At 46.5% G+C, this 27,042-nt stretch overlaps 1 protein-coding gene across 4 annotated transcripts in view; it reads right to left on the minus strand.

Annotated features, from left to right (window-relative positions):
* Window positions 1-27,042, minus strand: part of specc1 (sperm antigen with calponin homology and coiled-coil domains 1) — a 68,051-nt gene that overhangs the window by 6,032 nt on the left and 34,977 nt on the right. For 3 of the 4 annotated variants that reach the window (XM_030361139.1, XM_030361140.1, XM_030361141.1), the window contains 9 exons: window positions 23,636-25,188; window positions 20,342-20,549; window positions 18,501-18,574; window positions 17,554-17,729; window positions 12,372-12,568; window positions 11,448-11,548; window positions 11,281-11,353; window positions 10,143-10,287; window positions 7,509-7,611 (listed from right to left, as the gene is read on the minus strand). In XM_030361139.1, coding sequence (XP_030216999.1) covers window positions 7,509-7,611; window positions 10,143-10,287; window positions 11,281-11,353; window positions 11,448-11,548; window positions 12,372-12,568; window positions 17,554-17,729; window positions 18,501-18,574; window positions 20,342-20,549; window positions 23,636-25,188 — 2,630 coding nt within the window. Of the gene's footprint in view, window positions 1-7,508; window positions 7,612-10,142; window positions 10,288-11,280; window positions 11,354-11,447; window positions 11,549-12,371; window positions 12,569-13,102; window positions 14,758-17,553; window positions 17,730-18,500; window positions 18,575-20,341; window positions 20,550-23,635; window positions 25,189-27,042 lie in introns of those variants that run through there. The other variant, XM_030361142.1, reaches the window with a different exon arrangement.

Below are 27,042 nucleotides of genomic sequence, written 5' to 3' on the forward strand. Positions count from 1 at the left end.
GCAGAGAGAGAGAGGGAGAGGGAGAGGGAGAGGGGGAGAGGGAGAGTTAGAGAGAGAGAGAGAGAGAGAGAGAGAGAGAGAGAGAGAGAGAGAGAGAGAGAGAGAGAGAGAGAGAGAGAGAGAGAGAGAGAGAGAGAGAGGGAGAGGGAGACGGGGAGAGGGAGAGGGGGAGAGTTAGAGAGAGAGAGAGAGAGAGAGACAGAGAGAGAGACAGAGACAGAGACAGAGAGTAAAAGAGTTAGAGAGAGAGAGACACACACACAAACAGAGACAGAGACAGATAGACGGACAGACTAGATTAACAGAATTAAGAGGGACAGAATAAATTTCCCTGTATGTTTGCTTTGGCCTGTCAGCAGGCCTGTAATATCCTAGGATCAGATAGGATCTTTCATATGCTTTGGATCAACACAACATTTAAACAAGCGTGTTACCGAGTACAGCTATGTGGTCACAGCAGCTAACAAAACACATCAAGGGTAGTGCGCACACCCATACACATACCCCCATCCAACGCACACACACACACATACCCCCATCCAACAAACACACACACAGACACACACACACACACACACACACACACACACACACACACACACACACACACACACACACACACACACACACACACACACACACACACACACACTATCTCTCTACTACGATAGATAGTGGGTTCTCATGGTCTCCTGAAGTTCTGTTTCTGTTGAACAGGACAATGCCTAGAATGATGTCAACCAGAAGCAACGCATTCCCTTGTGATTATACAACGCCTTTAGACGGACTGTCCACATGTGGAAGTCATTTCGGGATTCAGTGTTTGGTCGTGGGGGGGCGGGGCTGGTCGCTAGGTGGACGGTTGAAGGCGTAACGCCCGCGCACCGTGCTCCACATACTACATACCACATGGATGTTTTGTGCAGAAGACGCCGACAAGAGCGCCGGTTCCCGTGGAGACAGGGAACATTGCGGACATCGATGCTAGTCATGACGAAAGCCTGCTTCCCGTCACCGCAGCAATGTACGTCTGGTGCTCGCCAAGGAAAACCCGTCACCCTCATGACACTGGACACCGGCATGGATCTGTGCCATTACTGGATCACAGTACAGAGTAGATGGATTCCTCTCTCTCCGGGTCCCAGCGAATTACTGCTTCTGTGCGTGTGTGTTAGTTGACTTTAGTGCGTTGTCTCGGCTTGTGATCACTGAGGCAATTAATGCTTCCTAATTGCTTTCCCTTTGCACTGGGTGCGTGTGCACCATTATGTGTGTTTTGAGGCTTTCCCTGAAAACACACATGCATACCCGCAATGACAGATGTCGGGGAACGTCCCAATGACAAAAGGCACATTAATGAACACAAACACGTACACACAATGTGTTAATAAATAGCTTGTTAAAACTGTCAGTCATAGAACAAACAGTGTGAGGGCGCACACACAAACAGTCACACACGTATACTTCATATGCAGCTCCTTTAAAAGCCAGTGTGTGGGTGAGAGAAGGAGACATCAGGAGGCTAGAGAGTGGTTTGAACAATGCCCTCATCCTCATCGGGGCACCACCTCTGTCACAGACCAGAGGACACGACAGCATTAACAATGGAGAGGGGAGATGAAAGACGCACTGTGGGATGGTTTGGCATGGAGAAGGAGAGAGGTGATAGAGAGAGAGAGAGAGAGAGAGAGAGAGAGAGAGAGAGAGAGAGAGAGAGAGAGAGAGAGAGAGAGAGCAAGGGTGTGAGACACAGGGAAAGAAAGCGTTTGCCAGAAGTGAAAGGAAAATGGTTAATGGTTACTACATCAGAAATAAAACCGAAGAAGTGGATGAGGATGGAGGTGGAGGAAAAGGTGCGAGGAGAAGAACGAAAATGCGGGATAGCAGGAAGGAAGAAGGAATTGGTGAGGTTGGAGAGTTGGAGATAAGGTTGGAGGAGGAAATGAAGAAGTTGGAGGAGGAGGTTAGGAAGATGTGGGAGAAGAATACGTAGGAGGAGGAGATGAGGCAGAGGGGGAGATGAGGTTGGATGTTGAGATTAAGAATATGGAGGAGATCAAGCTGGAGGACGAAGGTGGAGGGGGGGATGAAGTTTGACGAGGAGATGAGGATGAGGCGGAGAAGAGGCTGGAGGAAGAGATGAAGCAAACAGAGAAGGAGATGAAGATGGAGCAGTCTGTGGTAGATCCATGGTAGAGAGCAACCCCTCCCCCTCGTTGACTGACCTTCATTCCTCTGAAGCTAGGGGCTCTGTTCCTGTTCCGATGAAATACGTGTGTGTGATGATGTCTATGTGAGTGTGTTTGTAGTGTGTATATGACAGTGTGATCATGTCTAAGTGAGAGTGTATGCGTGTGTGTGTGTGTGTGTGTGAGTTTGTGTATTTTAGTGTGTGGTGGAGGGTGTGTGGCACTGTGTGTGTGTGTGTGTGTGTTGGAGGGTGTGTGGCACAGTGTGTGTGTGTGTGTGTGTTGGAGGGTGTGTGGCCCTGTGTGTGTGTGTGATGTGTGTGTGTGTGTGTGCGTGTTGGAGTGTGTGTATGGAGGAGGGGGAGGAGAGCGTATGTTGTGGAAGGGGTGTGTCAGAGCTTGTGTGTAGTGATCATTTCTATGTAATGAGTGAGTGTGTGTGTGTGTGTGTGTGTGTGTGTGTGTGTATGTGCGTGTGTTTGAGAGAGAGTGTGTGGAGGGGGGGGGGTGTCTGTGTGTGTGCGTCAGTGTGTGTGTGCATCAGTGTGCGTGTGTTTGTGTCACTGCATGTGTGTGTGCGTGTGTGTGAGAGAGTGTGTGGAGGGGGGGGGGGTGTCTGTGTGTGTGCGTCAGTGTGTGTGTGCGTCAGTGTGCGTGGGTGTGTGTGGGTGTGTGTGTGTGTGTGTCACTGCATGTCTGTGTGTGTGTGTGTGTGCTTCCCAGATGAGGCCGGATGAGCCCTGCTCTGGGTGACCCAGCTGAGGCCTCATGCTCAGAAGCCTTCCTTATTGTTCCCATCCTGAACAAACAGCCGCACTATTTTTGTTGGGCTTCTATGGTTAATTGAAGAACGTAAAAAAAAAGGGTTGGAGGGACTTAAATCAGCTGCTAAATAAAGACATCAAAAGGTGCGGTTTCAGTAGGAAGCAGACCGACCAGCAGAGCAGATGTTTGAGGTTGAATGATGAACTTATATGAGATTTCTTTTAGCTATATAAAGATAGATAAAGTCAACAGGCAACTAACTGGAAACTAACTAAAAATAAATCTTTTCACGTTAAATGGGGAAAGACATCTCCTTGATTAAAGCTGTGAAGAACAGCACCAGTGAGTGTTCTACCTGTGTGTGCGTTTGTGTGTGTTAGGCTGTGTGTTAGGATGCGTGTGTGTCTGTGTCTGTGCGTGTGTGTGTGTTAGTATGCACGCATGCACAAGTCAATCAGGGCCGGCTTTAAGGTCCTCACTGATCGATCCGCACTTCCCAGAATCTGACATTTCAGAAGTGACTGAAAGCGGTCCCCTTCGGATACAAACCTTAATCTTGGTTTGTTCACTTAGCCACACACACACACACACACACACACACACACGCGCGCGCCCCTTAAGGCGACTAAGGTCTTCTCTCCATGGCGACGACGGCGGACGAGCGGCGCCCTGTTCATCACGTTTTACCGCCTGGCCCCGGGCTGTTGGCCTCGTTAGCGGGTCAGCACCCGTATCGGCAGGTGGAGACACACACACACACACACACACACACAAACACACACACACACACACACACACACACACACACACACACACACACACACACACACACACAGACACACACACACACACACACACACACGGGCAGACACGCACACACGCACACACACAGGCTAACAAGGTGATTGGGGACTGGACACATGGAGCCCGGCACGTAGGCCATGGCTGCAGAACGCCCCTCCCCTCTCGTGGAACCTGACTCGAGACCCAGGAGGATGGGAGCCGCGCACCAAATCAAATGTATGCTAATGCCTTCCAGCATGAAACAATGATAACTCAGGAGTGTCTCCCAGTGTTGTGATTGCTGCCATCCCTCTCTCGCTCTCACCCCTTTCTCTCTCCCTCTCCAGGTTGCTCTCTCTCTCTCTCATTCTCTTTCCCCCGTCCGTCTCCAAGCCTCTGTCCCTCTCTCTCTCTCTTTCTGTGTCCGTCTCCAAGTCTCTTTCTCTCTCTCTCTCTCTCTCTCTCTCTCTCTCTCTGTCTGTCTCCAAGTCTCTCTCTCTCTCTCTCTCTCTCTGACTCTCTCTCTCTCTCTCTCTCTCTCTCTCTCTCTCTCTGTCTCTCTCCCCACAGCCCAGTCGGACAGAGAGCTGACCAAGAATCAGGCAGCCTAACCCTAACATGCTGTAAATTATCTGAAAGAAGAAACACATAAACGATGACTGGGAAGAGCATCACCAGCTTCACCACACTTAACACCAGAGAGAGAGAGAGAGAGAGAGAGAGAGACAGAGACAGAGAGAGAGAGAGAGACAGAGACAGAGAGAGAGAGAGAGAGAGAGAGAGAGAGAGAGAGAGAGAGAGAGAGAGACAGAGAGAGACAGAGAGAGTTAGAGAGTAAGAGAGTTAGAGAGAGAGACACACACACACAAACAGAGAGAGATGTAGCATGAGAAGGAGAGATAAAGCAAGGTAGCCTGAGAGAGAGACAGAGAGAGCGAGAAAGATTGAGAGAGAGAGAGAAATGGAGAGAGAGAGGGGTAGCATGAGAAGGAGAGATAAAGCAAGGTAGCCTGAGAGCGAGCAAGCGAGCGAGAGAGAGAGAGCGAGAGCTTCATCATGATGTGTTCCAGATAATGCCAACATCACACTAACCTTTAACAGGCAAACAGAGGAGATGGGATGGCAGAGGGTAGGCATTAAGGAGTATGCAGAGATCTGAGCTCTGCTGCTGAGAGTTGTGATTTATGGTTTGTGTGAGAGAGTGAATGTGTGTGTGTTTCGGTGCGTGTGTGTTTTTCTGTGCCTGTGTGTGTGTGGGATAGGGCTTCAGGACAGTGCATCAGGGTGACCTTTGGTTGGCGGTTTTAGAGCACAGTGACCTTTTCACCCAGACAGGCTGTGGGATTCAAAGCAATAGGCTGCACACTGCACTGGGTTCCAGTAGAGAACGTCTGCTGTTGACGTTTATCGACCAACAAACACACACGCAATTACAAACAGACGCAAGTACGTACGTACACACGCACGCGGTCTCCTTTTTTCAAACATACATCCTGTATTTTTGGTCTGAGTGCACAATTTTTTTCTTGCCGAGGAAATGACCAAGCAGTGTACAATTATTACCATCCAGCCATACCCACCAAGGCTAACATTACAGCTTAATGTCTTTCCTTTCTCGGAACCGACAGGAGGTGGTGGAGCGTAATGATGTTAAGAAATATGTGCCTGCCAAATTATGTTACAGGCCATACTAGTCATTTAGGTTGTTTGAGACTAAAACTGGGATGAAGCGAGACCACAATCCATTCTGTGAACAGCACACTTCATCAAAGGATAAGGAAGTACAAACCAAAATTCCAAGCAGAGAGTAATTATTGAGCAGAATGCCAAATTAGCTTAAGCTTCTTATTGAGTTCTGGATAGCGGGGGGAATAACAGTGGCGTGTTGCTCGGCTCTTTGGGGACACGTGATCGGATCAGGGGTCCGGTGGAGGTAGAATCTGGTCGTGCCGGGAACAAGGGTCATTTTTAATGTACTGCTAAATCTGGGCTCAGTTAGGATTGCTCTGAGTTCAGAGACCTGTTTCGCTTGACCAGCTAAGGGGTTCCCAAGGGTTACTCACCGAATAGAGGAAATCTACTTCCACTAATATTGTTCTTCAATAAAGTATTCCTACCGTATGACAAATTCAAATCAAACAGACAAGGCATGTAGGAATGTCGGCATGATAAATGTTTGCTGTGTCCACCCTCAGATTTATCATGCCGACATTCCTACACGCCTTGTCTGTTTAATTTGATCTTCAAACTGTTTAACTTGATCCAAAGTCCAGCCCATGGGGGACCCAGTATCGACCGAAGAGTGGCCCCACTCTTGTGTGGTCCCCACTTGCCTTTTCTTCCACATCTACACGATAGGCAGTACTGCATTGGATGCCGCGCTCTCGTCCAACCATCACCCACCCCTCACTCAAAGCATCAGACTCAGGACACATATCGTCCTTAAACTTCTCAAAGACAAGTTTACTATCAGACAATCGCATCCAGACTGTCTCGGATTAAGAGCTCATCCATTTCCTCGCTTGTTCCCATAACAGCGGCTTGCCGGTGCGTACGTGCACGAGTGTGTGTGTGTGTGTGTGTGTGTGTGTGTGTGTGTGTGTGTGTGTGTGTGTGTGTGTGTGTGTGTGTGTGTGTGTGTGTGTGAGAGTACGAGTGGAGTGCGACTAACCGCCGGCATGAGTCTCAGGCGGTCGTCCTCTGAGGGGGTGAGTCAAAGTCCACTGGACTGCGATGGCATGCGCTGACAATAGAAACTATTGATCCCACTCACATTCCTGCCAATTCATCAACAACATGCAACACATCACAGAGGAGAGGGAGGCTGGGACCTTAAATAAGCCAAACTCTGCCCGCGCCTATCGTCAGGCCGGAGCTACTGATGTTATGTTAGCATCACCATAACCTGAGGTTGGATCAACAATGCTTTCTATAGGGTAACCCTGCCAGTAGGGAACACAGGGTTGACTGTACATGCTACAGGGAATGGGAATGTGCTAAGAGTTTTAACTAGCTGGCTATAATCCCACAGGCCCTAATGTGCTCCTTAAAGCTGCAGTGAGAATAGTTGCTAACAGGCTGGGCTGTTAACACTTGGTGCCATGGACACAGGGACACAAATAGAAAATAGGATACAATGCTTATCGCACAAAACAAATGGTATGGGTGTATTTATAAATGATTGTAGCCGTCACTCACACACACACACACACACACACACACACACTCCACCACAAACTCTCTCTCCACCACACACACACACACACACACACACACACACACACACACACACACACACACACACACACACACACACACACACACACACACACACAAATGTTTGCTTATATTCTAATTCTTTATCTGTTCTATTTGTTCTAACTTGTTTAATCTTGCTGATTCAATCTCCATAACAATCCGAGACACAACGTGATGTGTGCAAACATACAGCAGCAGTACCATGCCATCGGAGATAAACATCTCAATGACACCGTCATAAATACCCCCACCTTAATATCCACAACAAACACCAGCCTCCGAGGCGCAGGCCAATTCACATGACGCATTTAAGGAAATCACGCACACAGAGAAGCGTTTGTCAGCCCACTGTTTGGGTCAATGTCCTGAACATCAATTTCCCCCACCGTGCAGTCTCCAGTGATGAGTTGCGAAAGGGATATTGAAACGTCAGAGTGACACAAATACGACGAGTAGTGAATCGTCCGTGGTGATTATCTTAAAGGGGAAGTCCTCAGCCCCAGCGCGCCCTACCGGATAGCCCTCTGTCTTCTTCTGGCACCACTTCAGAAGAGCGTTGCGCTTCGATCCTCCGAATTCCCGCGCCAGTGCAGCCAAGGGGTCTCTTCTTTCCACACTGCCACCAGGGAACGCATAGCAGTCATGTCGCAGAGGCAGAGAGAGAGAGAGAGAGAGACACAGGGAGACATGGAGAGAGAGAGAGAGAAAGAGTTATTTCATCTGGTGTACGTTTAGGATGTGCAGTTGTCTCTCGATTCATTCTCCACGACCCCCCCCCCCCCCCCCCTCCCCTGCCCCCTGCGTCAAACCAAACACATATGCATATGCGCACGGACGTACACATCTGCATCCGCTGGGTTGCAGGATCCCAACACCCTAACACAACATTGTGAGACTGCATTGTAAACAGCGTACTGAAAGGGCAGAACACTAAGCTGAAATGGCCGCAGTATGGGTGCTTGTCTTTGTTTTTGTGTTTTGCCTACTGTACAGTGATCAACTGTACTGGTCATTTTTTCAGCAAAAGTAAACTCCTCAAGTGCTTTCCAAAAGAGGGATCCCTTGGGTTCAGGTCTGGCAACGGGGCCATGGGAAGACCAGTAGGAGAAAAAGCATATGACGTGTGGTGCTCGGGCCAAGCTCAACATTGCTCCATACTGAACAGCATTACACCACACTAAACAACATTACTTCATGCTCAACATTAGTCCACACTCAACAACATAACACCACACTAAACCGCATTACATCAGACTAGACAACATTACACCACACTAAACAACATGACTCCACACTAAACAACATTACTTCATGCCCAACATTACTCCACACTAAACAACATTTCACCACACAAAACAACCTGACACAAGACTAGACAACATTACTCCACACTAAACAACAATACTCCACACTAAACAACATTACTCCATACTCAACATTACTCGACACTAAACAACATTACACCACACTAAACCTTGCTCAACATTATCCCATATTTAACTTTACAACATGCTCAACATTACTCCACACTAAACAACGTTACTTTATGCTCAACATTACTCCACACTAAACAACATAACTTCATTCTGAACAACATTGCTCCATACTCAACAACATTACACCATGCTAAACATTACTCCATGCGCAACAATAATTCATGTTAAACAAAATTACTCTACACTAAAAAGCATTACTCCACGCTAAAATACATTATTCCACCCAAAACAGATTTACTCAATGTTTAAAAACTGAACCCCACCCAAAACAGCATTACTCCACTAAACAACATGAGTTTATGATAAAGAAAATAACTCAATGCCAAACAACATTGATGTATGCTAAAGAAAATGACTCAATGCTAGACAACATCAGTGTATACTAAAGTACATTAATCCATGCTAACCAACAATCCCCCCTGTTAAACATACTCCATACCAAAACATTTATATAGATCTCTGTGCAGCCGAGGGCAATGGGAATACCCTTGAAATGCAGCACGGGGGGAAACCATACATCTTCAGTATAGTGTAAAAAAGTGTGGCGAGGCAGTAAACAAAGAAACAAAAACAATAGCTGCTGCTGGTTCTGCTACCAGAACATCTGCAAGTGGTGTCATGGGGTCACAATGTATAGATTACTAACTCAATGTGTGCGAGTGAGATAAAAAGAGAATTTATAAACAAGCTCATAAACCAGCAGGTTGTATTGATCACGTTAGTCTCTGAAGAGGTGACTAGTGATAAGAATTGAGAGGTAGCTGATTGCCAATAACAAAGGACAGTAGGTCAGTAGATAAAAGCCCATCTTAGCCTTCCGTTAGCAATCCGTTGGAAAGAGATTGTGGAAGAATCTGTTATGAATGTTAAACGTTAGGACATTTCTAACAGATTCTCCAGTGTGCCTCTAGTGTGTTGTATTATTTACTTTTTACTGTGATCCAGAGTGACCTAGATTTAACTGAGAAACATGTAATTCGTGAGCAGGCAGAGGCAGAGCATGGGAGACTACTGGTTAGGCTGTGGAAATAGGGATCAACCATGGCAGCCATTTGGCTGAGAGTCAGACTCCCTAGCCAAACAGCGACAGTCTGCCAGGAAACTGCTCTCCAACACCTCTTATTAGGCGAATCTATCATTTATTGCCAAACAGCAAATGGTGGTTTTACGATTCAAATCTAGAAATAGATAAAAAGAAGCATAAACAAACATTGATGCACTCTAAGAGGAAATATAGTGTTTCCTTAATGTTGCTAAAATTAGTAGCAACAAGAAAATATGTGAGAAAAATAAATCTAAAAACAGAACTGAAAGAGTTGTGGTGAGATTGATGAGAAAATTTAGAAAACAATACAAGGCTTGTTCCACCTGGAACCAACTAGTTAAATATAATCTCACGACTGGGCTGTTCCCCTTATTCTGAGCAAAAGACTTGCATCCGCAAAAGCTCGTTACATGATGTTTTTTCATCGGTTGATAAGGAAGAAGAATAGTGTTGGTCATCAGTCCGCCAAGACGGGAACCTCACACTCCATTCCCAATGCACCAGATCAGGTTGGGAATGCTGAGGCAGGGAGGGCGGTGGGAGTGGAGGGCGGTAGGACCAGGCAGGGTTAGGGTTAGGTCAGGGCGGTGGGAGCGGTGGGCTCACCTCAGCTTGCTATTGGGACGGTTGTAGCTGAAGGAGGCGGTGCGACCGGTGAGGGAGCCCGGGGCTTTGATGACAGACTCCAGCGAGGGGCTCTTCCTCATGAGGTTGGTGGGCTTCAGGTCGTCCCGACACCCCGACAGCTTGTCTGGAGATGGGGATGGGGGAGGGAGAGTGAATGAGGAGTGAGTGAGACGAGATAGAGGAGAGCCTTATAAGGCCCTGAGAGACGCTTTTCAGCATCCAGTTGTACAACACCGGGAGTGCAGAGATTCTCCTCTTGGGTGGAGCCCTGACCCTGGCGTTGTTAAGGCAATGTTCTAGAACTCGTGATACACAAGACCATCTTTCTATAGAAGAGTTTTTGCAAAGCTGAGAGCTGAAAGCTGATGGAAAATGTTTACTAAATATATGGCAAACCTTTTTTAAAGGCAGGTTGCCTCAGTCATAGTCAACTTGTCGTATAATTCATATAAGGACAATGATGGTCAATAGACTTCTCCACATGTGAAGGAATACACGTGTCGAACCGTAAAATAGTGTAGATAGACCACATCAGTCTGACAAGGCTGATTTTAACAGACCCCATCAGAATATATGGGTCGCAAAACATCCATTCACAAGCACACAAAACAACTGTGTCATACCCGAGAAGCAAAAATATGACCACTGATGACAACAACGATACCTTCAGTTTCCTGTTTATATCTTACTAGAGCTTGGTTTGAAAGATTGCAAAATAATTTTCCATGATGATATCCTTACCTCGTTTTCAGTTTCACATATTTAAGGTTGACGGTATTATGAATTTCCAGAACAGCATTCAATAAAAAGAACATTGAGGTCAATTCTTTTGCCAAAGGATAAGGTGCATAAGACATGTTGCCTGTTGAACGCTGCTAGTTGTGTTGAGTACAAGATAACTAGGTATAAATATGCGTGGGATCCCGGTGAATGGGATGCCATTCTGCGCTTAGCCCTGACCATTCAACGAATGAATACTGTGACATGTCTTTAGCGTGAGCCGAAAGCAGAGCGCTGGACTTCACTGACAGACCATAAAGGTAAACAACTTTGGTTCTACAGCATTGTTGGCATAAAGACAGGGTGTGACTCTCCACTAAATCCACAGGAAACGTACCAGGATGAGAGAATTCCCCGTGGTTGATCTTCCTCTCCAATGCCTTAGGGAGGGGCTTTATGTACGACAGCCTCTGTAAAGGAAACACAGATGGTTTCCATACTGCTGGGTGGAGCATATGCAAACAATAGATAAGATGGTCATTTTTGCCGCAGCCAGTTGTATACCTGGGTGGGAGAGACGGCAGCAGCAGGGGCAGACCGCACTGGGATCCCACTGAGAGGGCTTCTAGGAGTGGAGTGCATCAGTACTGTGTGTCCTGCTCCACCTCAAAGGATCGATACACACATTAGTTGCAATTTGGAGTATTGTCATGGGAGGAGAACCAAATTCAGGACAGTTATTAGCGTCTTTTTAAAGCTGTGTAGTGGACATTGCTAGACTTATTACATTTTGTGTAACGATTCGTGTGATTACATTTCACAGCACGGTGATTACAGTAATGTCTATGGATTTTAGCCTACAAACACAAAGGCTATGGTATGGTCAACTTTTAAGTCATAGTTACGTTATAAGGAATAACCGTAGAAAGATTTTCCTTTGCAATAACAGACCAAAAGTATGTTGCAGAATATCTGCAGGTGAGCGTTTTGATGTATGGTGGTGCACCCTCCTTTACACCTCACACTTGAAATATAAACTCTCTGCTAAATCGAAACCCCCAAAATAAAGCCCAATAAAAAAGATCATTTCAAAATTTAACCCCAGCAACTGACGCGCTGCGTACGACCCACTGAATAGTGGGAAATGCCGCTTCGCAAGCTCCCATGATGTACCAACCAACCACCCAAGAAGTTCACTGAGAAAACTTTAAAAGCCATAATAAAACCTCAGTCCAGCCTGAAGCTAAAGTGCTCCCCCGAAGCTTCCATCCATCCCATCTCTCCCTTTTCCCATCATCCGTGCCTCCATCCTTCCCTCCCTCCTCCCCTCATCACTCCAGCCATCCATGACACTGCAGCAGAGGAGCAGATGTTCTTCTCCACCGGCATGCCGCCCGGCCAACAGGAAACGTCCGTCTGCGTGTTTGTGTTTGCATGGGGGGCGTGTGTGTGTGTGCGTGCAGGCGGCATTCATGTGAGGGTGCTCACTCGGTCCGACGGTGTCAAACGACTTGATGAGAGACTGGACGGTGGCGCCGCCGTCGGAGTCGTCCTCTGTGTGGGCGTCGCCAGGCGAGGTTGGGGTCGTGGTTGTCCTGGCGATGCCACACCAGTGACCGCCGCCGCCGCCGCCGCCGCCGCTCCCGCCATCTGTGCCGGAAACTCTCCCCTCGTCCCCTGGTGACCTGAGACACACATGCACACACAGACAGTGCGAGGGGTTTCCGGTATACAGAGATTTCAAAATAAGTACAAACAAGTTGGGAGGGTGAAAGGCAACACAGTTTTAAGGATCAAGGAAGCAATGGATGGAATGTGTGTTCTTATAACGCTTGGTTGAATGTTAAAGGGATCACAGAATGTATTTGGTATTGGTCCTCAGTGTCGGTTGGAAATATGTTGTAAAGAGCAGTTCTCTAGTGGGTTTCTGCCCTGAGCTGCTGCTGCTGCGGTCATGACTAGAATACAAACATTTGTAATATCTTTCAAAGCAGGGCGCGTTTGGTCAATAATGACTGACTGGTTCTAGATAGCCGGTTCTATATTTGGAACACAATCTCCCTATGACTTTCGTCCCAGTCCCTGAAGTGAACATTTGACCTCGGGAACCCCGATGTTTTGTGTTTAACATGCATATTGATGAATACACATGATTTATATGGAGGCAAATTCAGCTCTAAGCTATTCCACTTAAACACACAAAACCAACACACCCAAACTGGAGTGGAGATACTTTATTGTTTGATCTACCCAAAATACAACATTTAAACTGACAAATACCATGGACACGTAGCACTGTGTATACCGTCACAGGTAAAAACAGCAATGAGTCTCTCTGTAAATATGACAATATAAATTAAAACCTTCCGAGTCAGAATAAACTGTGAAGATGATTCGGCAACTGCATAAACTGCAATAACGCCGATGATAACTGGATTATCAACAAATCCTGAGATGCAGAAACAAAAATCCATGCTTCTTCAACCCTACATGAAAGCAAAAGAACCATTTTGCAATTTCTCATCAGAAAGTGAACAAAACAAGGATTCAGGCATAATGGCGGAAATGATTTAACATCATCAGTGTTCAGCGTTGGTATTTTAGAACTAGCCGTTTTAAGATACTTTGAAAACATACTTATTAGAAAAACTACCTTTCTGCTTAATGGTATCGCCTAAGACTATATAAGAGTAATTCTGAGAGGCACAGGTGGGTTTATTTGCTGTTAAAACTGCCTTATCAGCAGTGTTCTGCCAACATGGCTTTAACCATTAAGTAATTCCCTGCTGAGGTGTATAATCACCATTGTCCTGAACATAATTATTGGCAGCGAAAAGTGGAGACTTTTCATGTAATGGGAAATCAATCGTCTCAAATAGTGTTTGGGGCAGCGCATGTAATAGGTCCATGGCAATGTGTTCGCACCCCTGGCTCAACAACGCCATCTAGTGGTTTAATGTTCCCACTGCACTTCTTTTTCTTGATTTCCTAAATTTCCATACACCGAGTCGGTGGAATGATGTTTTAATGAACTGGCTCCAGTAAGCGCCTTCCCAGATATTAACGTCAAGCACCTATCACACATCTACCAGATGTTTCAATACAATAATCGGTCTAAAAGAGATCATTAAAATCAATTGTTGGATATTGTATGGATTATAAGAAAGCTGAACAAACTTCAATCAAGAAAAAAACAACAATTTTGATATTCTAAGGCCAAAATACTGCCTGAAATGTTCAGACTGACATCGTGCTTGTGTACTGTTTCTTGCAGTAGAACTGGACTTAGGCTTGACTAATAACTAGGTTGTTAGGCTTTGGCAATCAACACAATACTAGTTGAACGTTTGATTTATGATTTTTGGGTTCTTGTTTTTGACGCCTCACTTTCTATCCAAACTAACTGAATTTTGAATAGTGTATATGATTTCTTTAATCTAAAAAAAGGCACAAATGCAACTTTAAAAACAACATAAAAATAAGATTTTTCTTCATCACAAACAAGGAAGTCACAGGTGTAAGCATACATTCACAAATAAAATAATAGAAAATAAACTTTAGAAGTTTCGTCAAATAAAAATACATGTTGAGACATAAATGCTTTTTTGTTTGCTGTGGCACAAACACAGTTACATGTCAAACCAGCATAGGATTTGGCTATGCACTGCTTGAACAACAGCACCCAGTCTGGCTTCTGTTCAGATGCATGCAGCACATCACGTCAACGTCAACTACATGGAGAAACAATATGTGCAAAGATAACACTGTCTTCAGTCTGCGATGGGAAAGGTCCCTGCCTTGGGGGGTAGGGAGGGAGCCCCCTCATCGGCCCTCCACGGCCGTCTTGGTGTCAAAAGTGGCCACGGGGCCCATCCTGGGGAGAAGATGGAGAGAAGGGTCAGGAGGACTGAAAGGCAGGAGACGTGTAATACATCACAGTGCTTCACATAAGGTCAGTATTTCTTTGGGGAGCAAGTTGCCCCTCGTCAAATGCAGTAATTACATTGGAACAAAGCGTTGTTGCAATGCTTTCTTTTCTTTTTTCTTTATTTTGCATTGCATCATCAGGATGTTTGAAAACAATATGTGGTTGTTTGTGTAAATGAAACATTAGACTTGGTTTGACTTAAATGCAATCCAACTAGACATGCAAACTACTCTGCTACGTTGCATTTAAATTTGCGGCGCTTCAAACATCACCAGACTTAAAGCTAAGCAGAGCGACTACGTTTCTAATGCAAGTCGTCTTTTTTGAATATCAATCTCAACCATGCAGCTGCCTTGCCCCACTACGAATCGCAATCAGCAGGCCCATTGGTTGCTTAGCTGATCCACAGCCTCTCCATGTGAAGCAGCGCATTAGGCCCATTCACTGGAGTAAGCTCTCTGTCAGGTTTTTTGCTGAGTTGATAGTAATTATAATGAACAAGTATAGGTGTACACTCCTCAAGCCAGCACCGTTGCTGCTGTCTGGGCGGCTGGGCCCTACACACTACCTCTAATAGACCTCCTCTACAAACTTGACATCATCCACGACTGAATGGACATGATTACAGTTCAATTTGGCTGTAAATGAATGCAAAATTATAAAATGGTACGTTGAGAAATGTGTTCATATGCTTAGCATGTAGGTTAGACATGTTCAAATCATTTCACGGGGAAATGCAGTTGGAAGTGAAATCCTGGCTGAATTTATCATTCAATTCATAAAAGTGCTTTCATGCTCTCATTAGCATTATACTTTGCTACAGACTCCAAGTCAGTGTAATGACCATTGGAAATACGTGCATTGCATTTCACTTTATTTCACTTTAATAACCTTTCAAATGTCCAGCTCGCCTCCACGATATTTTCCATACTACATCTTATCCAGTAAGTGAGCCACGTTATGTTGCAGGGTCATGGCAGTCCGTAGGGACGGCATGACTCCTCGTTTTGTCCTCTCCATGCAACCCCTCAGTCAGTAAGCACAATCATGACCGTCCACAGGATCTAACATGATCCACGCTCCATGATCGCTATGCTACTCGTGTGCATCGGAAGCTGATGACACATAGCATGAGTCTCATCCCGTCATGCCGTGCAGAAGGGCCGTCGAATGTCCACCGTTAGAGGCAGGTGGTTTAACTCGTCCAACAAGAAAATAATAACAACACCGGAGGGAAAACAGCAGAGGGCGCTGTATACACTTAACATGGAAAGGACAAGGCACAGGAGATCCATCCAGAGAGTGCCCTTATAGAACATCGACAAGGACAACAGCCGGGGAGCCAGACAGGCATGTGGAGACAGTCAACACAAGACAGGTGATGCTAGCAGAGGATGCAGACAGAGAGACAGGAAAAGGCAGCAGCAGCAGCAGCAGAAGGAGCTCACAAAGCAAGGGAAGGCGGCTTGGCTAAGGGTAGGGAACTCACCTGGACTTCTACATAGGGAGCCTTGTCAGAGGACCATCTTTGACACAATCATCTTGGGGTGCTGCCGGAGGAGGGGAGCGGACGTAGCATAACGGCTAATCGCAGGGAAAAGCTATCTTTGCTTACGCTTCGGAATTTAAACGGGCTAATTGAAATTAGATTTGAATCAGCAGGTTCCATTTTAGACCAAACACTGGCTTCTATTGATTTTGTTGTTCTACACTAGAGACAAATTGTAAATGTTTAAACAACGTTTATTTGCCCCGGTTCCCGGATTGTGCACATGTGCTCACACACACACACACACACACACACCAACACACACACACACACACACACACACACACACACACACACACACACACACACACACACACACACACACACACACACACACACACAGGTGAGCTGCAGTAAAAGAGGCTGGTGGTGGTGAGGTGCGAGGGGTGAGCGTTACTACAGGGCGACACAAGTGAGAGACGGAGAAGGCCTCAGCTTGAAGGAGGTGAATATACACAAGGGGGAAATGTTGCTGGAGACCACTGCCAACAGAGCGTGCCAAATCCCCCCATCTGAACCACAGCCCAGCAAGCAAAGTATTTAAAACGACACAATCCAAAGGTCTACATTATTGGCGTGCATCAGAGTTTACTGGCAAACAATACATTCAAAACATGTCTCCAAGTATGAATCCCTGATGTTGGATTTCAGCTACCTAAAATTAACTATGTACCAACCCCGGGAGAGAAGGAGACCATTCTACTGGTGCCGGTTCTGAATGTTGATTTATAAAACATGTACAACTTTAATGGGGGGAGGTTTGGCAAAGCTCTGGCAGGATATCTCATGTCTGTGCAGTGCATCAGGAGAGATAGGGAACTGCAGCCCAGTGGCAAGACGTAGGACAAATAACGCTGAGAGAGAGAGAGAGAGAGAGAGAGAGAGAGAGAGAGAGAGAGAGAGACAGACAGACAGACAGACAGACAGACAGACAGACAGACAGACAGACAGACAGACAGACAGACAGACAGAAAGACAGAGACAAACAGACACAGACAGGGAGAGAGAGACAAACAGACACAGAGAGAGACAGACAGACAGACAGACAGACAGACACACACAGAGACACAGAGAGAGAGAGAGAGAGAGAGAGAGAGACACACACAGACAGAGAGAGGCAGACGCACAGACACAGGGAGAGAGAGAGAGGTTGGGGTCCAGTGGGAGTTAAAACATGGAAGTGGAGGAGGTACCTAACTCCCTGCAGGCCCTCCAGGTCGCTGGAGAGCTTGGCACTGCGGTGCTGCTCTTCCTGCAGCTGCCTGCGGAGGGCGCGCAGCTCCTGCTGGGCCTCCACCTTGATGTCGTTGGCCACCACCACCGCCGTCTGGAGGTCCGCCTGGAACCGCCTCCACTCCTCCTTCTCCTCCTGGGTGGGGGAGGAGGACACCGGGACAGGCATGTGACCAGGTGAATATCCTGCTCCATATTAAGAGGCGCTACGTGGAATTTGCGTGCTACGTGAATTCAGAGACAAAGGGTTCAGAGACAGCTAGCCCCACTGATCAATGGGCTAGCCCCACTGATCAATGGGCTAGCCCCACTGATACGTTGACCATGTAGGCAATACGCTTTGTAGTGACCGTTGGATTCTGACCGGTCATATGCTACATGCCATTTCCTTCCTTCTTTAACAGACTTTCCTGTGTCTCTTACCTCATATAAGAGACACAGTCACTATAGGCAGGTCAGTAGCAGTAAAAGCCAGTCAGCAAGTAAATACAAGAGGATTTGTGGTAGTAACTGATACGAAAGACACACACACACACACACACACACACACACACACACACACACACACACACACACACACACACACACACACACACACACACACACACACACACACACACACACAGGATAACGAGTCCCTCTGTTTAGAGACTCTTTATCCAGATGAACATATTGATGTTTCCAGTGAGAAATGATAACTGGGTTGATAAAGGCGTGGGTGGTGGATTTTTTTCAAATGTATTTCTTCGACGCTCATGGATTCAAAAGAAATTTCAGTAAAAGTGATGGCTGTGGTGAGGACCTGCGGCATAAGTTAGTGCCAATGTGACGGCTGCAGTGAAAAAGTGAAGTGTCATTGAACGTTTCAGACTGCAGTGGCGGTGCAGAGGGCGGCTGGTTGCCTTACCTTCGATTGTCTCGTCAGGAGCTTGACCTGTCGCTCTGCATCCGCCTTCTGCTCCTCCAGCTTCCTGACATGATCTGCAGAGACATGGGCCATGAGAAGGTCTTCCCAGCTGTGGAGAAGAACCCTCAGCTCATTGTGGAGTACATAGATGTTTGGCCCGTTTACACCTTCGAGACTGTAATGTTGATTAAGGGCAATACAAAAACAATTTAATTGAAGTGGATTGAGTTGGACTGCCACTCCCTTCACCTCAGGGTTCACAACAACAATGCACAGTGTGTTTAGTCAGGTACACAACGAGTAACAAACTGCGTTAACAAATCTTCCCTAACAATGACCAAAAGGGTTTAACAGATAACATAAGTTGTGCTACCTTTGAAACGCACATACAGCTATTAATATATGTTCAGCTCGTGAATTTGTTCGATTTCTCCAACGTTCCCATGAATCATTTTAATGGTAAATAGATACAAAATAATTACATGTTGATGATGATTAATTTTCTACAACACTCCCAGACTCCGTCAGCACATTTGAAAAGGTGAGGGCCATTGATTATCATTTTTGATCAAGCGATGATGAAGTCACGGGTCATTTCATCACTACGATGAATAATGGCCAGTATCGTGGATCTGGATTTATTCAGGGAGTGGGAGGATGACTCTGTGGTGAACGGACCATGTTTAGGGCTTACTGCCTCTGTTGGTTTGTTGGTCTAGACTCTATAGCATGTTTCTGCAATGGAGGACGATTGCAGTCTCAGAGCCACAATTCTAGGAACACATTTCTAAGACCGCATTTCTAGGACTGTGTTTCTATGACCACTTTTCTACGACACCATATTTTCACATTGTGTGCTCCTAGTAAGAAGAGGATTTTTTTGTTTTTGACTGCCGTTAAGTGCTAAAATAGTGAACTGATGTAGTTAAACGGGCTACAGCATGCATTGTGGGATTAGATCATAAAACCTACATGGCGCCCCGACAGCTGATTGACACCCCAAACTGTTTTGTGGCAGGGTTACAGGGTTTGATGTCATACTTCATGATGTTGTAAATCAGAGAGCTTAAAGTTGGGAGTCACAGATTTTCAATGGTAATTTAGTACAGCGTCATCATTTGTTCACGTTATTTTCCCTTTAAGATTGCCGTTTCCTTTAATCAGGGAGGTTGTCATTGAGGACTTGCCTTCAGCAACGTTATTCCTGAGGTAATCCCCACCCTCACTAGTACATTATACAGCTTGAGAAAACTACAGATTTGTTGTCATTGGGAGCACTGACTGAAAGCCTGCTAGCCTGCTATATGCTAAGCGTAAATTTATTTCTTGGCTTTAAGCGGTCTCTAAATGCATCTCCCAAGATTGACTCGTATTTCAGCACGACTGGTCATGGAGCATTTTAGAAAGAGGAAGAGGCTTTTTAACTCTGGTAGAATCCAGAACATCAGTTAACAGTCAGAGCAAAAAGTCTGAATAAAGCATCTCCATCCAGCTGCGAAGACATAATAGAGGAGAGCGGCCTGCTCACCAACCACTGGGCTGCTGTTCAATCCCCTCGCACTGCAGATTAGTGAGGATTGACGTATTAGACAGATGTATAAAATCTTGGTAATTCCCAAATTAACCAGAGGGAAAGATCTACGAGATTAGTAGCAGACCTGTTGTCACCGTCTATCGGGAACCTGTGCCCTTTCAGCCTTACAACAGACAGTCAAAGTAGCTCCATTCCACCCAAAACATCTACCATCTGCGTCAGCCTGGTTTAAAGGGCAGGGCGGACCCCTTCATTCCCACACAGCGGGAAAGGCCCCGGAGCCACTGGGAACAGAGCGGATACATACTCTCCATGTCCAGGACGGTCTGGTTGGTGTGGAGGTGGACGGCCCTCTGCTGCTCCACCTGGTCGTCCAGCTCAAAGATGGTCTCCTTCAGCTCCTTCACCTGGTTCTCCGCCTGGAGGCCTGCCTCCTCCAGGGCGCCCACCCTGGACACCAGCTCCTGCTCCCGCCGCGCCGCACTCTCCTGGAGCTGCTGGCATCGGCTCTCCGCCTGCGTGGAGGGCGAGTGAGTGAGTGAGTGAGTGAGTGAGTGAGTGAGTGAGTGAGTGAGTGAGTGAGTGAGTGAGTGAGTGAGTGAGTGAGTGAGTATACACACATATTTTATATATTTTTCTCTATTTGTATTCTATAGTATTTTATTATTTTTCTAAGCGCAGATAATACTGAGTATGTAATACAAACATTTCACTGCATATCCTGCATGTGACAAATAAAAACCTTTGAATCTTGAAATAACAGGATTGGAACACGGAGTCAGTCAAGGCATGGGTAAAAATAGATTTGTGTTAGACTCATTGTTGGCTGGCACCGTGGCAGCGTTTATTCATTCAAGATTAATCTATGGATTTTCAAATCGATTCAAGCCCTGTGATGAAGCACCCATAGAGAAATGTGCTTTGCCTTGTCAAACAAGCAGCAAAAGGAAAAATAAATGGTAAAATCTCCAACCATCTAAAAACACACAAAATTCGACAGAGCATTGCTATTGATTCATTGCCTCATCATTTCAGCAGCAATGCCCTGCGCATTTTGATCCACCGCAATGTCCCAACAGTGACTGAACTTCAGCACATACGTCCAACAATGACAGAGAGCAATTTAGGCAGGCTCACGGAGACTCATGGAAATTAACGTTCACCGGCTAGATGGGGTATGACGATCACTGCTCATCTAGCCCTTTAAGCCCCTCTAAAGATCACCGTTGAGGCCCTTGTGAACAGCCCTGCTGTCAGGGACACTGACACATTACAGCAGCTCCCCTCAAGTCCCAAGCCCATGGAGCCACTGCTAACGTAGCTGTGTGGTTCCCCAAGTGACATTGTATGACTCTAATAGAGCACGATGTGAGCAAGAGAAGCCGTGAACTGGCCTCACCCGTCCGCACCCATGTGGCAGAGGCTAGTAGCATGAGTCAGAGAAGGTGTATTTGTCTGTGCACGCGTGCGTCACCCTAGAAAAGGCACCACTCTCTAACATTGTCCAACAGTGATGACATTGAATATGACAGGGGTGAACACAGCCACACCCAGATTCCCACAATAAACATCTCTGCTGTGGTTTATCAAGTTAAGGGAAACCACCCTTAACTGTTATGCCAACAACCACGCAAGTGCTAGTTGAGTGAACATGGGTTGTCAACAGCCGCAGAGAAAGCCAGTCAGCAGAGGGAATCCGTCCAAATGAATGTGCCAAATCCAAATGTGCAATCAAAAGAAAGTCAAAATGCTGCAAGGAAGTTTAACAAACAAGGAGCCATGATCTCATGCTTCAAATGGGAACACATTGGCTTCCTTAAGGACTGAAATGTTTTGAATCAAGAAATAAGTAAATACATTTCACATAAGGCATTTATTTTAACCAGAAGCCTCTATTAATCAAATGGCCTAAACCTATACATTGTAATTTCTTTTTTTTTAACAATAACGATTTGGAATAAAGTACAGTATATTCACATCAACCTTGGGATTTACTCTGCTCACCTTTTTCTCCACAGACTAAATTAGATCAAATCATATTTTTTAACCAAATGTATGGCTCTATTGAAAAGATACAGAGACTCTTAGTGTAACTGTAAACTTCTAATTTAATCTCATTCAACCAATTCTGAATTAGTCCAATAGGATTATAAATACACATTTATTTTAATTTATACTTGCACAGTTCGACGAGTGATTAATAATAGGATGTTCAAATTAAGTTCACAGTTTCCAGAAATCTTCAGCTTAGGGAATCCATCTAGATAATGAGTGCACTGTGTAAACACCAGCTGAATTTGAATGAATGAAGTCAAAGTGCTTTGTTCCACAGTTGAGTCTCATACTTTGCTTATTTCATTCCTTATATGCAGCAGTTAAATTAACTCTTTCTCTCTGGAGGCAGTGGTTAAAAACAGAAAGGTCTACTTTAAGCACAGTTGGCAAGTTAACTAGACCAACAATGTTGTCTGAATTCATTGAGTCACATGTGACTCACTCCCATGAATGCCCCGGATTAATATGCAATCGCACAAACGAACACTGCACGCACATACCCCAACGAAGCAAACCAATAAAAGTGTCCAACCAATAAACTGCAAAAGAGAGAGTTGAATAAACACAGCCATAATTCTTGTCCAGCAGATCCTCATAATATATACAGCATAGGTGTAGTAAAAGTACTCAATAAATAGTGGTCCGTACTGTCATATGCACTGGTACATTCAGTAATAAAGCTCTTCAAAATGTAGTGTATGCCGACTGTCTAACAAGAAACTCATTACATAAACAAATTATTTCCAACATTCCACATTCAAGATATTTTGACAACGAGTCTTTCTAAACACATTTTTTTGTATGTTTTGTTACATATGAGACACATTCAACCTTACTTACTTTTAACGGAAGGCAAAACATGAGTAGACCATAATAATATATTAAAATAATAATAGTATTTTTCCTTAAAAATATTATCGCCATAACTTATGGTTGAGAAACTGCCTGTCAATATCATTTCCTGTGCGATAAATAAAGCTATCTCTATCCATCCATCTGAATCTATATATTTTTCTAGTTCTCAGTTATACTCTCTGTACATGTACAGAGAGTATAACTGAGAACTAGAAAAAAATATAGAGTATGTATACTACTTCTAAACTGAGTGCAGTACTTTAGAAGAACCATGATACCAACGCAACTGAGTGCAGTGCTGTAATAGTACCCTCAAACCCTCTAAACAGAATGCAGTACTGTAGTACTACCCTCAAACCCTCTAAACAGAATGCAGTACTGTAGTACTACCCTGATACCGTCTAAACAGAGTGCAGTACTGCAGTCGTACCCTGATACCGTCTAAACAGAGTGCAGTACTGTAGTAGTACCCTGATACCGTCTAAACAGAGTGCAGTACTGTAGTAGTACCCTCCCTCATACCTTCTAAACAGAGTGCAGTACTGCAGTCGTACCCGGACAGCATCTAAACAGAGTGCAGTACTGTAGTAGTACCCGTCCCTCATACCACCTAAACGGAGTGCAGTACTGTAGCAGTACCCTCATACTGTCTAAACAGAGTGCAGTATTGCAGCAGTACCCTGTGCTGTACCTTGGAGTTGGTGTCTTTAGCGTGCTCCGCCTCCCCCTGCGCCTGCAGCAACTCCTGCCTCAGCTCCGACAGCTCGACCTCCAGCCGGTCCTTCTCCTCGTGTGCCGCCTTCAGTAGCCCCTGCAGCTCTGTGCTGTCGCTGGCGCTCTGCATGGCTTTGAGCTCCGTGACCTTCTGCCTCTCGATGTCCACCTGGGCTTTGAGCCGGCTGTTGTCCAGCCTCAGGCCCTCGCCGCAGGCCCGCTGCCCCTCGGCGGCCTTGGCTGCCTGATCTCCGACCTGGGCCGCCAGCTCCAGCTGCTCCTGCAGGCCATCCCGCTCCTCTCTGAGGCTGCGTGCTTGGGCCTGGGCCTCCTGGTGCTCCTGCTCCAGGGCGCGCAGGCTGCCCGTCAGCTGCTGCTGGATGTCCACCAGCTTCTCCCGCTCGAAGCGGGAGCTCTCCACCAGCTCGCCGTACCGCTGCTCCAGCTCGGCGTGTCGTGGAGCCTGGCTGCCCAGCTCCTCCTCCCTCTGGGCCTGGGCCTGGGCCTGCTCCTGGAGCCGCCCTGCCAGCACCTCGTTCTTCTGGGCCACCAGGTCCACCCGCTCCCTCTGTTGCTGGAGGGAGGACTGCAGGAGCCGCTTGTCCTGGGCCAGCCGCTCGTTCTCGGCGGTGAGCTCCTGGACCACCTGCTGCTGGTCGGCCAGCTCCTGCAGTGTGGCCTGCAGCTCCTCGGCCGTGCTGTGGTGGCTCTCCTCCATCTTGTATATCTGGTCGGTGAGGCTCTGCACGGAGACGCCGGTCCCCGCCGCGCCGTTCCCCGCCGCGCCGTTCCCCGCTGGTACGCTGGTGGCGTCGCTGCTGATGCTGCTGCAGGCGGAGGTGGAGTGGGACGGGATCTTCTCGAACTCTGAGCAGTCGGGGGACGAGGCGTCCTTGATGTCAGCGCTGGAGGAGAGGGAGGATCTGAGTGGGCTGCCGGCGGAGGGTGGGCTGTTTTCCCCAGGAGGGGAGGCGTTTGAGTCTGACGGGAGGCCGTTGAGCATGGGCTTGGAAGAAGCCTCCAGGCCCAGCAGCGTCTCCTTCAGAGTCTGGTTCTCCTCCCGGAGGCCGGCCAGCTCCTTCTGGAACTTGGCGTTCTTTTCCCTGAGCTCCCCGACCATCACCAGGACGTCTGACACCTGAACCGGCCCATGCTCGGGGGACTCCTCTTGGGACGAGTCGGAGCCCGGTGTCTCTGCGGTCGGGGAGGCGGCGGGGGCCTTCTCTCTGAAGCGCTGCAGCTCCATCCTCAGGTTGTTGATCTCGTTGTCCTTGGCCTTGGCCTCAGCCTGGAGCTCTTTGACCTGGGACTCCAGAAGGCCCTTGTCCGGGCTCTCCGCATCGCCCCGAGCCCTGGCTGTGCTGCGCGGGTGCCTGGCTATGGAGGAGAGGCTGGACGTGCTGGCACTGGAAACAATCTTCTTGGCAGTGGAGTTCTTGAGATGCTCTCTCAGAGAGACGCGGTCCCTGGTGATACTGGTGGGGAGCTCTTTGGGTGCAGGGATGCCGGACTTCTTGTTCCCCGTGGCACCTTAACGAGAGAATAGGAGGCATGTTAAGGTATAATAATAATAATAATAATAATCAGTACACCTAGAGGACAGGTACAGGGGACAGATTGCAAATGTCCTTATATAATTATATGCAACAAAGTTAATTCCCATATAATTATACGTACTCACATGCAGTCTGAAAGTACTGAAATAAGTAAGAAGTAACATAAGGAACTTCTTAGACTAGAAAATGTCCACCAAAAGACTGAGATTTCTCAATGAACTATTGACATTTAGCTCCTCAGTGAGCTAGAAACATGACCCTCGTCTTGAAACCAATATTTGTTTGTTTACCGCGAAGGTTAACTAACATAACATTCAGCAGTTGGGAAACCAGCTTACACTCTAACAACTACAGTTATATGCAAGAGGGCAACACTAATACATAAAACCATATAAATCTACGTTTCCATCGGAGAACCTATCCCCAGGAACTAAGAACCTTTGGAGGAACTCACAAGGGCCTCAAGTCTGTTTCCACTCCAGGGACCAAGGTCAAAATGAGGTTCCGGGGATCATTATACCCGATTTTTTTTTCTCCACAAGTACAGGCACTTTGCAGCATTGAACATTTCTGATTGGTCGAGCAGCCAACTCGTGGCAATTTATTCCAATAGGTCGTAAAAACACTTTGCTTACTTTCAGATCAGGCTCACAATAAATAAACCACACAAAAAACTCAGATAAAAATGGGACAATAAATATCTCATAGCCGAGGGGAATTATGATGAATGTGTCATTTATCCATGTTTAATTTGGAGACCTTGATTTTTGAGGTTGTAGTCTGATAACTAAAAGTAGGCTCTCTCTCTCAAGGAGGAAAGGGGGTAAACATTCTAAAGATTGGCTTGCAGCACCGACTGCTATAAAGATGCATGCATATGTAACAGAAAGCTCTAATAAAATTCATGTAGTTTCCAATATAGTGTGATACAGTATTGTTGCACTTTCTTACTTCAGCTGACTAATATGCGTAACCTTCATGGGGCTTTAGACCGCGAAGGAAACGCAGACAACAAAAAGCTGAAGGAACCTTTAGGTTCCTTGTACGCTAGTCCCTGGGACTAAAAGTTCTTGGTACTTTTGGTTGAAAAACGCGGCTGATGTCTTCTATTTGTATTCACTTGTTACAATAGATGCCATTCCTCAGTGAGTTCATATTGCCGGTCACTCTCAGCAGGCCATTCAGGCCTTCTGTAGCGGCTAGATGACAAAGAGTGTCTGACTGGCAACCTCTGTGTGTTGGATCACTGGGGTCAATCGGTGCCCTGGCAGAGTTCCACTGTGGCATTTAGCGGCATTAACGTGGGCTGTTGGTCGGGGACCTTTCCAGACCAAGATGGCCGACGAGAGCAGTGTGCCGGCTGAATAGCCTTTATTGTTGTTGTTTTTTATAAAATCAGCAAACAGCCACACAGCCACACACAAACACAGCACACACACCAGGGGTGAGATGGGCTGGACGTTTCCAATGGATGACAATGGTCTCCCAGCACGTGGAACATTCCGGCACAAAGTGGCTTTGGCCGCACATTAACACAAAGAGAGGGCCTGTACCACCACACACACACACACACACACACACACACACACACACACACACACACACACACACACACACACACACACACACACACACACACACACACACACACACACACAGAGTCAGTCATCAAACCAATAGGGCCGACCGACACACAAGGCAGACAGGCAGTCTGTGTGCAAAGATAGACAGGGCATATCTACCGGAACAACACACTTATGGCATTGACAGGCATACAAATACATACACACATTTTTTACAGACAAGCCACTTGGCCTAGTTCAGCATG

The sequence above is a fragment of the Gadus morhua genome, chromosome 7 (assembly GCF_902167405.1).
Source record: "Gadus morhua chromosome 7, gadMor3.0, whole genome shotgun sequence".
Classification (NCBI taxonomy): domain Eukaryota; kingdom Metazoa; phylum Chordata; class Actinopteri; order Gadiformes; family Gadidae; genus Gadus; species Gadus morhua.